Source organism: Gekko japonicus, unplaced genomic scaffold (genome assembly GCF_001447785.1).
Source record: "Gekko japonicus isolate JY-2015 unplaced genomic scaffold, Gekko_japonicus_V1.1 scaffold1528, whole genome shotgun sequence".
In the NCBI taxonomy this organism is placed as follows: Eukaryota; Metazoa; Chordata; class Lepidosauria; order Squamata; family Gekkonidae; genus Gekko; species Gekko japonicus.
Genome location: NW_015173179.1, coordinates 84,352 through 97,093, shown reverse-complemented (window position 1 = coordinate 97,093; position 12,742 = coordinate 84,352). Strand labels below are relative to the sequence as shown.

At 46.5% G+C, this 12,742-nt stretch overlaps 1 protein-coding gene across 1 annotated transcript in view; it reads left to right on the top strand.

Annotated features, from left to right (window-relative positions):
* The window catches only part of SNCA (synuclein alpha), a gene marked incomplete at its 3' end in the record, with an annotated part of 93,081 nt that overhangs the window by 1,654 nt on the left and 78,685 nt on the right, over positions 1 to 12,742 (top strand). The window contains exon 2 of the mRNA XM_015422576.1: positions 6,318 to 6,464. Coding sequence (XP_015278062.1) covers positions 6,344 to 6,464 — 121 coding nt within the window. The remainder of the gene's footprint in view (positions 1 to 6,317; positions 6,465 to 12,742) is intronic.

Below are 12,742 nucleotides of genomic sequence, written 5' to 3'. Positions count from 1 at the left end.
GATGTTTGCCTCACAATGGGGGGGGGTTTTTGGGGAAAAAAACACTGAGGAGAGCTGAGATGCCTGGGAGCAGACTCCTCCTTTGAAGCGCGTTTCAAGCTCCGCCCCATCACCTCACTCCATGGGAGCTGCTGGATTTTGTTTGCAGGGTGTTTAATCAGGATCCACACTCCTATTTTTAAAGGATTACTCATGCGTGCACAGTTTGGAAGGACTCTGCTGCGGCGCAGATGTACAGCGCTCTGAGCTTTCCTTCCTCTCATTAGAGAGAGAGGGGGAGCCGAGATAAGTAAAATGGGGTTAAAAAGAGGAATTATCTATAAAGCGCTAACTCTTTGGGATCTGTCCGGCGCTTTTTGGAAGTGAGACAGCGTGGCTCAGTGGCAGAGCATCTGTTTGGCATACAGAAGGTCTCAGGTTCAATCCCCGATATCTCCAGGTAAAAGGAACAAGTATTGAGAGGTGATGTGAAAGACCTCCACCTGAGAACCAGGAGAGCCGCTGCCAGTCTGAGTAGACAGTACTGCCCTCGATGAACCAAGGGTCTGAATCGGTATAAGGCAGCTTCATGTGCCAGGCAGTTGAGGCTCAGGCAGCGCTTATGTTTTCAGCAATTTGAAATTCAGCCATTGGGGGGGGCATTTCTGGGGTCCTCCAAAATTAAGGCTGCACTTCTGTGCACACAGGATTTAAGTCTCATTGAGTACAGTTGCTTCCAAGTAGCTATGCATAGAATTAGGCTCTCTCTCCCTTCCTTCCTTCCTTCCTTCCTTCCTTCCTTCCTTCCTTCCTTCCTTCCTTCCTTCCTTCCTTCTTTCTAATTAAGGCTTAGGTTACACAATTAACAATACATCAGGAATCCGTCTAACCAACAATGCATTAAAACTGGATTAAAAGTAGTATAATACCTGTAAACACTACAGTAGAAGACACATGACGATAGGTTTGTTTTATTTGGAAAAATGTATCTGCCCTCTCTCCAGAGGCCTGCTGAAGGTTGCGTTAGGCTAACTAAGGCCATTGAAACAGCCATTAAAAACAAATCAAAAAGCCATTAGAACAAACATTAAAAAAAAATACTTGCTTAAAATTTCGCTGACGTTTAGTCAAATCACCAGTCTTGCTGAGGTTTGAAACAGCCATTAAAAACAAATCAAAAATACATTAGAACAAACATTTTTTAAAAAAAAACAAGAGACTTGCCTAAAATTTCGCTGACATTTTGTCAAATCACCAGTCTTGCTGAGGAATCTGAATTCTGAAGAAGTGTGTATGCACATGAAGGCTAATACCCAGAATTAGACTTAGGTCTTAAAGGTGCCCCCACTGGACTCAGACTTTGCCCTGTTGCTTCAGACCAACATGGCTGCCTACCTGAATTCTGAATAAGCACGAATCAGGGTGGAATGTCTGGATATAAACCAGTGTCTTCCCCCCCCCCTTGTTTTAATGGGAGGATTTCTTTTCATACTACCATAGGAATGACTTACACAAACTCACTGAGCAAGAAACGTAGCGTAGGTATGAAACTGCACAGTGTATCACCAGAGGTGACCGATAAGGCCACTGGTTCATACACATATACCCACAGATTCTCCGTTGTAGCTACTTGTAATGGTAGTTACATGGACATCTATCCATATTGGATTTGAAGCTTCCTTAACTGAGCTGAGGCTTCTGGTAAAGATTTGTATCAGGGCTTTAGGTCCTGTCAGTTCTCAATGTCTTCGGGGAGCAGTTTTAAAAGACAAGGATGTGCATCTCTTGATTGTACATGAGCTGATGTGTCATCTGATGACTCGCAATGGAGGATGAGCACAGCTGCCATTGAAAAGGGCTGTGATTGAAGCAGTCGAGATGAATGCCAGGGTGGGTTTGATATTCTCTCAGATTCTCCAGTCTGGGGGATGTGAGCTCAGCTAGGGGCTGTGGCTCAGTGGCAGAACCTTTGCTTTGCGTGCAGAAGGTACCAAGTCCAGTCCCCAGCCTCTAGAGTTAAAGGGATCAGGTTAGTAGGTGAAATGAAAGATCTCTACCTGAGATCCTGGAGTGATGCCGCCAGTCAGAGCGGATAAGTGCCATCAAGTCGCTTATGGTGAGACCCCGTAGGCTTTTCAGGGCAAGAGATGCTCAGAGGTGGTTTCCATTGCCTGCCTCTGCATAGTGGTCTTCCTTGGTGGTCTCCCATCCAAATATCTACCAGGGCCAACCCTGCTTAGCTCCTGAGGTCTGAGAAGATTGGGCTAGCCTGGGCCATCCAGGTCAGGGTAGGGTGGACAGTACTGATTCCGATAGACCAGTGGACTGACTCAGTATCAGGAAGTTTCACGAGTTCCTACTCAGGCATGAATTTTATTTATTTGAATATTTATACCCCACTTTTCTCCCCCAGGGGAACTCAAAGCAGCATACAACATTGTTCTCTTCTCCACCATTTTGTACACGCAACAAATTATGTGAGGTGGGTTAGGCTAAGATGGCAAGTGATGGGCCCAAGGTCACCCACTGAGCTTCCCTGGAACAGTGGAGGATTCGAGCCCGGATCTCCCAGATCACACTGGCTGTTAACTGTAGAGGTCATTTACCTCAAATGGGGGCGGGTGCGTAGGTGGGAGTTACACCGAGAGGGGCTGTGGCTTAGTGGTAGAGCACATGTTTGGCATGCAGAAGGTCTCAGATTCAATCCCCAGTACCACCAGTTACAAGATCTGGCAGTAGGGGATGTGAAAGACCTCTGCCGGAGACCTTGGAGAGCTGCTGCCAGTCTGAGTAGACAATACTGACTTCGATGGACCAAAGGTCTGATTCAGTATAAGGCAGGTTCATGTGTTCACGTGTACACTGTCCTGAGCTCTCTGAAAGGAGGATAATAATATTGATATGCAATGTGTGAAAATTGTGTGGTCTTGACAGCTGCCTGATGCATGCCAGCCAAAATTGAATATTGAACTTACTGAGTGATGAACATGCATGTGTGAACTCAAAGGATCAGGCATCATAGTGCAGGCGTCTCTCTTGTGTTCTGTAATGACTGGTCAATCCTCTTCTGTTTGAGTGGAGAGAGGATGCCAGTTTCTAAGATTTAGCAAAGGGAAGGCCGGCAGAGCTCCTTGGTAGATCACCCACTTTGCAAGTATAATCCCCCTTGCCTTCGGCTCAAGTCTGGTTAAAGGAGTGTGGCTGGGGGAAAACTCCAGTTGAAACCTCCTCTAGCTAGCATAAGGTATAGCCCTGGGCTATACAGTTTGACAGTCGTCTATGTTGATGCAAGACTTGGTCACTACATGGTCCCCTAAGATCAGAGCTGTTCAGAGAACTGCAACTCTATATGCTGAGCCTTGCATTTTCTCCAGGAAATATGGAACATCATCAATGTGATTTCTTTGCATACAAAGCCATCGGTGGTTTAGAAATACTCACCTCTGAGAAAAGCGTGCATAAATGTAAAGCCATGAGCAGGCAACCAAATGTGGGCTTTGTGAATCTGAGTAGTATGCCGGGGGGGGGGCATAAGTATGCTTGAATCTTTTGCACAGAGCCGATAATCATAGACTTTACCCGTGCAATATGTAACTTGCAGTTTTCCAGCTCACACGGTGTGCATCCTGCTTTATGTGAGTAGGGCCAGTACTGGTGAGCAAGACAACATGTGTGGTATATGGTGTCGTGGTCAGAGGAGGGCTTCTTAACTAGGGCTTCGTGCCCCCCTCCCCAGGTGTAAGCAACGTACAAATCTGAGGGCACTGAGACCTTTTGAGGACAAACGAAGGGGGCATTTGGAAGTTTAGAATTTGTGGGGATGGGGTGATTTTTAAATGTAATTAAATGAATAAATAAGCAGCCCCCTTTCCCCACTTGCGGTAGCTTCTTTTTTTCTTTCCAGCAATCAAGGAAAGCTTATTGAGCAAATAAAGGCCTAGCATCAACTTCCCAGCATGAGGCAACAGTAGTCACAAAATATACACATACAGACTCACCCCTTATTGTGGGGAGGGTGTGCCAGTACTCATACATAAAGGTGCACGGACAGCAGGCAGTGGAGTTTTGTTTTATGCTGCTCACCCCAACCTGTGAATAAAATCTGAGGTTCTTAAAACTGTGGCACCCAGCTAATAGGAATCAAGCCTCATGTTAAGGAGTTGGCGGTTGGCCATTGGGCACAAGGGTCTCATGGAATATGTGTCTGAGATCTGTGTATTGAATGCTTATATCATACCTATAACTATATGGATGAGAAGTGGGGATCCCACAAGGACCTGCAGGGGTCACTTATCCACTATCCCACCCTCCACACTGTTGCATCTTTCTCTCCTGGAGGCTGCCATATCCTCTCCCCTTTCCCTGCTTCCTTTTCTTCTCCCCACTCACAAACCAACCTTTCTTTTATTTGTCTCCCTCAGTCTTCAGCTTGGTGTGTTATTTCATTTATATCTCCCTTTCTCCACAAAGGGGACACGAAGCAGCTTACATCCTTCTCCTCTTTTCGCCACAACCATATGAGGTACAGTAGGTTGAGAGAAGGTATCTGGCCCTAGGTCACCCAGCAAGGTTCCCTGGTAGAGTGGTGGGTCTCCCATGGGTCTCCCGGTTCCTAGTGTGGTACTCTACCACTACACCACATTGGCTCTCAGCTTTCCCTCCCCCTGGCTCCCCCTGTGGAAAAGCCTGGCCCAGTTGCAAAAGTCATGTGGCAGGAAGTTACTCAGGTGAATAGTGTGGTGAGTACTGCCAGGCCTGGTCAAGTTACACAAGTTGTATGGAGGCTGTTGCTGGTCCCATGCAAGTTGTGGGGCACCAAGTCATTCAATACCCCCTCACTGCACCTGGATGAGTGGCACAGATTGCATGGTAGTAAGTTGCCCAGTGGCTGTGGCTTGACCTGGCCCCAATGAGTCCTTCCTACAGGGCAGAAGCGAGGGGAGCAGGGGGGGATTGGGAGTCCAAAATAGCCCTGGAAAGGGCCCTCCTCCCCTGCCTTTTACTGTCAGAAACCAAGCAAGTTTTGAAGATTGGCACTACTGTTGTTGCCTAGCAACTCCCACAGTGGCCACTGAGATCTTCTTTTTTTAAAAGGGATAGGTGCTGCTTCTATTTGGATTTTTAACCCCATATTTTTAAAATTTAGATTTCAGATTTTTCTGCAAACTTGGGGTTTTTCTATCTTGTCTATTCAAGGCTTCAGTCAGTCTCTGGATTTATGTTTATTTATTTATTTCATTTATATCCCAACACTCTCCACAGTGGGGAGCCAAAGCAGCTTACGTTGTTCTCCTCCCCTCACTTTATCATCACAACAACCCTATGATGTAGGTTAGGCTGAGTGTGTGTAATTGGCCCAAGGTCACCTGGCCAGCTTCTATGGCAGAATGGGGATTCGAACCCAGTTCTCTGAGATCCTGGTCCGCCATTCTGACCACTAAACCACACTGGCTCTCATGGTGTTGCCTTTCATGGAGTGCTATTTTTATGTCCCAGTTGTTGTTTTTCGTTGTTTTTTTACTTGTGGCTTGTAGGACATTTGATGATGATGATATTGCATACTTATCTATATCCTTGTCTTTATTTGTCTTCTAGTCTGCCCTCTCCCACAAGCAGGCTCGGGGCAGGTTACAACGATACAATAAATAACATAATCCAATATTTAAAAATAGTATAACAATGAATTAAAACCCAATAGCAAAAAAATCCAGTAGTATTTCAACAATAACAGTCGATGGCACTTAGTGAGTAGTAGCGAATTAAAGGTTAAGAACAGCTGAGCGGATGTATCTGAGGACAGTAATAGTGTTTCACCTTTCTCACAGGGTTACTGTGTGGACAAAATGGAGGGGAAGGTCTCTATGCTGCTCTGAATATTATGGAGGAAGGACAGGATAAAAAGTATAATGTGGGGCCCTGACCTGGATAGCCCAGGCAAGCCCAGTCTCGTCAGATCTCAGAAGCTAAGCAGGGTCCACTCTGGCAAGTAATTGGATGGGAGACCTCCAAGGAATACTAGCAGTTGGGAGACAGGGGCAGGCTTTATTCAGCCACCTCTCTGAATATCCTCCAGGCCCCCAGTAGGGGTCAGTCACCAGAGGTTGCCATGACTTCCAGGTTCACGCACACTCACACACATATGAAAAAAGTATAATGTGGGTATCGGGGACAGAGCCGTTAAGGCACAATCCTGCTTTCTTTCCCCTTCATACATTAATCTTCCTGAGTCTCCTAGTTGAGGTCCCTAGGCAGGTATGGAGAAGCATACATCCCATTCTCACCCCCGCCTGCTCTCATGATACCTCTAATGAATGTGTTGTTGTTGCCTTTCTTTCCAGTGCTGAAAATACAAAACTCTTTGACCATGGATGTGTTCATGAAAGGATTTAATAAAGCCAAAGAAGGTGTTGTGGCGGCAGCAGAGAAGACCAAGCAAGGCATGACAGAAGCAGCAGGGAAGACGAAAGAAGGCGTTCTCTACATGGGTAGGTGGGCAAGAGGACCCAAGCTGAGCTCGTTTTGCTGCTCTGAGTAGTGGAGGGCAAATAGAGACAACCATGCTGGGAAGGGGCCTTGCCTCAGCGGTAGAGCAACCTCCTTGCTTGTGGAAGGTCCCAGGTTCAATCTCTGGCTTCTCCAGTTAAAGGATATCAAGCAGCAGTTCTTGGTAAAGACCTTTCTAGTTTCTGCCAATCACAATTAATAAGAACATAAGAGACGCCAATGTTGGATCAGGCCAAAGGCCCATCCAGTCCAACACTCTGTATCACACAGTGGCCAGAAATACCAGATGCCATCAGGAGGTCCACCAGTGGGGCCAGGACATAAGAAGCCCTCCCACTGTTGACCCCCCCCCAAGCACCAAGAAGACAGAGCATCACTTCCCCCAGAGCCCCTATCTATACCTTGTGGCTAATAGCCACTGATGGACCTCTGCTCCATATGCTTATCTAATTCCCTTTTGAAGCCGTCCGTGCTGAGCTAGAGAGACCAATAGGCTGGCTTGATATAAGGCCACTTCATAAGTTTAGCTATTTTATACCGAGCCTTCTCCTGACCTGTTGGCAGGATGATAAAGGCTAAGCTTACCCAGAAAGAAAGCATTCACCTCAGGGTTGTTAGGTTGTTCCTATGGGCTCAAAAATGATGACAATGGAGGAGGATGGCAGTGACGGAGTGAACACTGGCATAAACTGGGAAGGAAATTACTTCAGATTTGAGAAACAAGATCTTAGTGGGCACCAACAGTGAGTTGCTGTGATAGTCTGCAGCACCGGAAGGATAGTAGGTATATCAGTACCATGAAGCTGTACCAGTTCAACTGTTGTGGTTTTCCTTAAAGAATCCTAGGAATTTAGGTTTGCTAAGGCACTGAGAATTTTCTGCTAAGGGCATATATTTAGCTTTACAAAACTACATTTCCCAGGGTTCCCTGAAAGTGGTTTGGTTTGAGAAGAGACTGTAGTGTAGATATGTCCAAAGAGTGACCTGGATTTTAAATTTTGTATCAAATGTTGTTGTTTTTTTTGGGGGGGGCAGGATTGCAGGTAGAATTGAAGCAACCAAAATAATGACCTGAGAAGAGCAATGGTTTCTGGGAGGTCACTGTTTCTCAGTGATCAAACTGGTAGTAACTGAGAAACTTTTTAAAAATCCCAGTATGCATGGTGATCATACATATGTTCTGTGTTAGGGGTTCTGATAGTGTCATGGGCACGTAACTGGATGGTGAGTTGTGACATCAATGCCACCCCCTTTAGTGTTTCCTCCACTATCTTGCCAATGTCAGGTGCTTCAGTTTACCCACATTTTGGCCGTGCACGTGTTTTCACTGGGGCTGGCGGGTTTACATAAGTTGACTGAGCAAGGCTGTGCCAAGCAACAAGACTAGCTGTAGATATGTCCATGACACATTGTCAGCAGAATGATGCAATATACTTTATGGGAACCCTTAGAAATCTAGTAGATACATTCAGCAAAAACTCAGGTGATTTAAGTGTTTCCATTTTAGGCTGCAGGTAGAGGAGTGCTTTCCCACTGGGGAAAAAACTCCATGTTTGTAGAAAACTAGCTTATCAAGCATACTGGTTTTCTACATGCGAGGTTTGTTTCCTTCTAGTGTTCAAACATGCCCACCTCCCTATAGCTTGAAATGTTATAGTCCAGGGAAAGTATCAGAATTCTGTAGAATGTGTAAATCAACTGCAATTAATATATTTTGGCATGTGCCTGTACTGGGGCAGCCGTTTTCATTAGATGTATGAGGGTAATTATTTTTTTTTAATGCAGAAGATTATAATTACGTTGGAATATACCACGCTGAATGCAAGCTGAATTGGAAACTGGGTGCATTGAAACAATTCCATGATTATTTTAGCATAGCTGTGCATATCCGTTAATCACTAGACATTCATGACATGCCAGTTTGGCTGTATGAACTGAGCCTCAAAATAATGCAAATTAGAAAGGAGGCAACTATTTTTGCTTGAAAATGCTTCTAGTTGGGGGTGGGGAAATGATGGGCAGTATACAGTTGACATAAGAGGTTGCGTTGGCCTGAATTAAATAGAAGAAGGTGTCGTTGTCTGTGGGTACACCCAGTGTTGCAGATTTGGGGCACAGTGCAGCCAAACCATGAAACTAGGACTGGTTTGCAACTGCACATTCATCCTGCATGTGTGTGAATGCAAACCACAGCCAATAGTTTTATTTCGCTCTCCAAAACCTTAAAAAGAATTTATTCAGTTGCCAGTTGTCATCAAGTATGTGTTAGTCATCTATGGAGAAATCAAATGCCATTCCTTGCTTGTATGGAGCAGCCTTGTACTGATTCACACCATTGGGCCGTCTAACCCAGTGCTGCCTCTGCAGACCTGCAGAGACTCTCCAAGGGGACTTGCTGCCCATCTAGTCCAACCCTCTTGCTCAGTGCAGGGCCATCCAACTGCAGTTGCCCAGCCGAGGGCCATTCAGCCTTTGCTTCAAGACTTCCATCGAAGGAGCAGTCTCAGGAAGAGAAGGATCTTGTGTGCTCATGCTAGCCAAACCCCAGACCTTCTGCTCCAAAGCATATCTTCTACTATGGTACCATAGTCCCTTTTCATAGTTCAAGGTTTTGGGTATCCTTACTAAGTGGTTATGTACATATGTGCCAACAAGCCACAACCCGCAAGGGCCTCTCAAGGCCAGTGAGAAGCAGAGGTGGCTTGCCACTGCCTTCCTCTGCAGAGCCTTCCTTGAGGGTCTCCATTCCAAGCCCTGACCCTGCTTAGCTTCCGAGATCTGATGAGATCGGGCTACGCCAGGCCAGCTTCCCTCCCACAAAGTGATTTCACAAAAACTGCTGTGGATTAAACATACCTTTAAAACCTATATTTTCTAACCTGGAGATCCTGTGTTGCAATCCAAATGCACAGAGAGGAACCCCCACCACATAACCTTTTTTCTGAACTTAACTCTTGGCCTTAAGGAGAGGCTCGGACTGTATTGTCCCCATGCAGAGGAGACCTGCAGACTTCTTCCTGAGAGATGGGCGTGAGTCACCCGGGCCAGTGGCTTCCCCAAACAGCTCATCTGTGTACTACTTACAGATGCTGCATCAATAGGAAAAGAAAGCCTGCCTCCTTGGCTGCCGCCGTGCTGTAAGTGGTTGACTTTTTGTCCGAGAGCTCAACTGTTTGGTCCAATTTCTTCCATGTTTATTTTAAGCATTTGTTTTTTTTTCTTTTGCAAACTTAGCTGTCCAGGACTTACCAAGACCTACATTTTTCCCCCTTAGCAGAAGTGAAAAGCAGTTCAGGGATGACTCTTGCTGGTGAAAGAATAGCAGGGGAGGAAAGAATTGATGTTTCCCTCTCTTCATATGCCACTCTCCTCCCTGATGAAGCAATCCCCCCGCACCTGAATTTGTGAAAGGGTAGAACATCACTGAAATTGTAAGGTGTCCTTGAGACCTGAGTGAGGCCCAGTGGTTCTGGCCAGGCTTTCTTTGGCTTCCCAATGCCCCTTATAAACCAGGATAGGCAAAGAAGCAACAGGAGGTGATGTCGATAAGTGACTGTGCCATCTCGTTGCCCTATAGTTTAACCAGGCCATTGACAAAGGTTTCTAAAGTTCAGTGGACATTTCCTCGGAAGAAGCTGGAATCCAGAATGTCTCCTAGCATCTTCTGGAGCAGATGTGCTCCCTTACTCCAACATGGACAATGAAGAATGATCTGGAATAGGAGTTTGTGCACGACAGTGGCAGCTTCTCAATATCTCCTTCAAACTGTTTCAAAGCAAGTAGAAAACATCTGGCACTGTACGTGGCCTACAATGAACAGTATGGCCCAGGGTTGCTACTGAGGTCAAGAAAGCCAGATCTAACTTTGAAAAGCTGGTTTAGATAATGGCTTGGATCTTATACTTTCCTTCTGCTTGTGCCATGTGGTCTTCTGTTGTGGGACTTGGTCCTCTGGCACTAGATGCTTTCTACTGATACATGGCACAGAATTCTGCATGAGGAGAAAGCTCCTTGCACCAAAGGATTGTGCCTCTGCAACAGAGGGCCATGCTTGGCAAGAAGAAGGAAAATATACTGTTCAAGCCATAATCTCCAAGAATGACTGCACCTCTGGGACCAATTCTGCAAGTTGGGTCTGCTCTACACCTGGACAGTCAATACTGCCTTGGAATCCCTAGTCTATCCGGAGTCTCCAAACCATGAACAGACATTCCAAGACAAACAGCAGGTCCTCCTTGCTTCCAGTCCTTGACTTATGTGGATGACCAGTGTGGTTTAACAACGCATATCTTTGGCAGTGGAATATGCCATCAAGTTATAGGGTTTTCAGAGCAAGAGATGAACAGAGGTGGTTTGCCATTGCCTGCCTGTGCATAGCAGCCCTGGGCTTCCTTGGTGGCCTCCTGTCAGTAAACTGCCATTTGTATTCTGTGTAACCTGCCTGCTGTATAATGGGGGGGGGGGATTAGCCTGCATTGGTCTGTTCTCATCCTCCCCGTGTGCTTTATCGCTTAATAAAAAGGGAGAGAGAGAACTACGTGGTGCCATTGGTTGGAGGGGGTGAGGGTCCCGTTCGAAGTGTGGATGGACCATAAAAACCTAGAGGTACTCCGTATGCCCAGAAACCTGAATGCTAAACAACTGCGGTGGGCTGATTTTCCCCTCTAAGTTTCAGTTCACCCTCCACCATTTCCTGGGGAAATCAAATTCCTTGGCCGACGCATTGTCCCGCCTCCCACAACATGACAGCCAGAGGGAGGGTGAGAACAGAGCAATGCGAGCTAACCCCCCCCCCCCCCTCATCCAGCAGCAGAGCATACACAGAATACAAACGGCAGTTCACTGACATCTCCCTTCCAAGTACTAACCAGGGCCAACCCTACTTGGCTTCCAAGAGCTAACAAGATCAGGCTAGCCTGGGCCATCCAGGTCAGGGCATAACTCTACATCTAGAATGACAGAGGAGTCTTGTGGTCACCTTAAAGACTATCAGATGTATTACAACGTAGATAAGCATATGGAGCAGAGGTCCATCAGTGGCTATTAGCCACAAGGTATAGATAGGGACTCTGGGGCAAGTGATGCTCTGTCATCTTGGTGCTTGGGAGGGCCAACAGTGGGAGGGCTTCTAATGTCCTGGCCCCACTGGTGGACCTCCTGATGGCACCTGGTATTTCTGGCCACTGTGTGATACAGAGTGTTGGACTGGATGGGCCATTGGCCTGATCCAACATTGGCTTCTCTTATGTTCTTATGTTAAGAAGACTTTGTGAGCCAGAAGCCACTTGACTGTGAAGGGACCTGCTTGGAATAAAGGGGAGCATTCATTTGGCGAAGAGCTTGATCCCCAGGGCTACAAATTGAAGCGTAGCAATGGAAATAGGGGAGGGGCTATTCTTCTATTTGCCGATCAGGTGGCTACATGCTTTCTTTGAGAGGACATGGCCTGTCTCTCCTTAGTCTGTGCAGTTATGTATATTGCAATGGATTTTGCACTCTGAGCCCCTTTGGGTATGATTCTCCTCCAGGATTTATCTATAACTGTAGAGATCGAGTGTTATACAGGTGGCCAGGTGAAATGCCTGCTACTGTGACAGGTGTCTTATTATACATAAGGAGGGAGGTTCATATGGGTATTCCAGGGCTCCCAAAGATTTGAATTGCATCTGTGTTCGTTCCGTGTTGAAAATGAGGTTACTGAATGGGCAGGCTTCTCCCTCTGCAGTGTCTGCAAGCACAGAACTTATTCTTTTTTAATCCCCCTACTCTGAAAGCTAGTCAATACTTTATGTCAGAGAAGCTGAAGGGTGCTCTCAAATGTGAAATGCCTGTCATGAGGACACCATTCTAATTTAATGAAATGTGTGCGCTTAGAAAGGTGTAAGGGTGCTTAGGGTTGTGCTGTTGGTCTTGAGACTGTAGCCTGTTGACCTAATGGCAGCCTCTGAGAGGTAAGCTATTCCCTCTGGTGGCCAAATGGAACCTCCTTGTAGAGGCAGGATACCTCTGAATGCCAACTGCTGGCGGAGGGAACTGTGGAGGCGGTGGAAAGTGCAGTCAAGTCACAGTCAACTTACGGTGACCCTGTAGGGTTGTCAAGGCAGGAGACAAACAGAGGTGCTTTGTCATTGCCTGCCTCTGCATAGCAACCCTGGACTTTCTCGGCGGTCTCCCATCCAAGCACTAACAAGGGCTGACCCTGCTTAGCTTCTAAGATTTGACAAGATCTGGCTAGCCTGGGCCATCCAGGTCTGGGTAG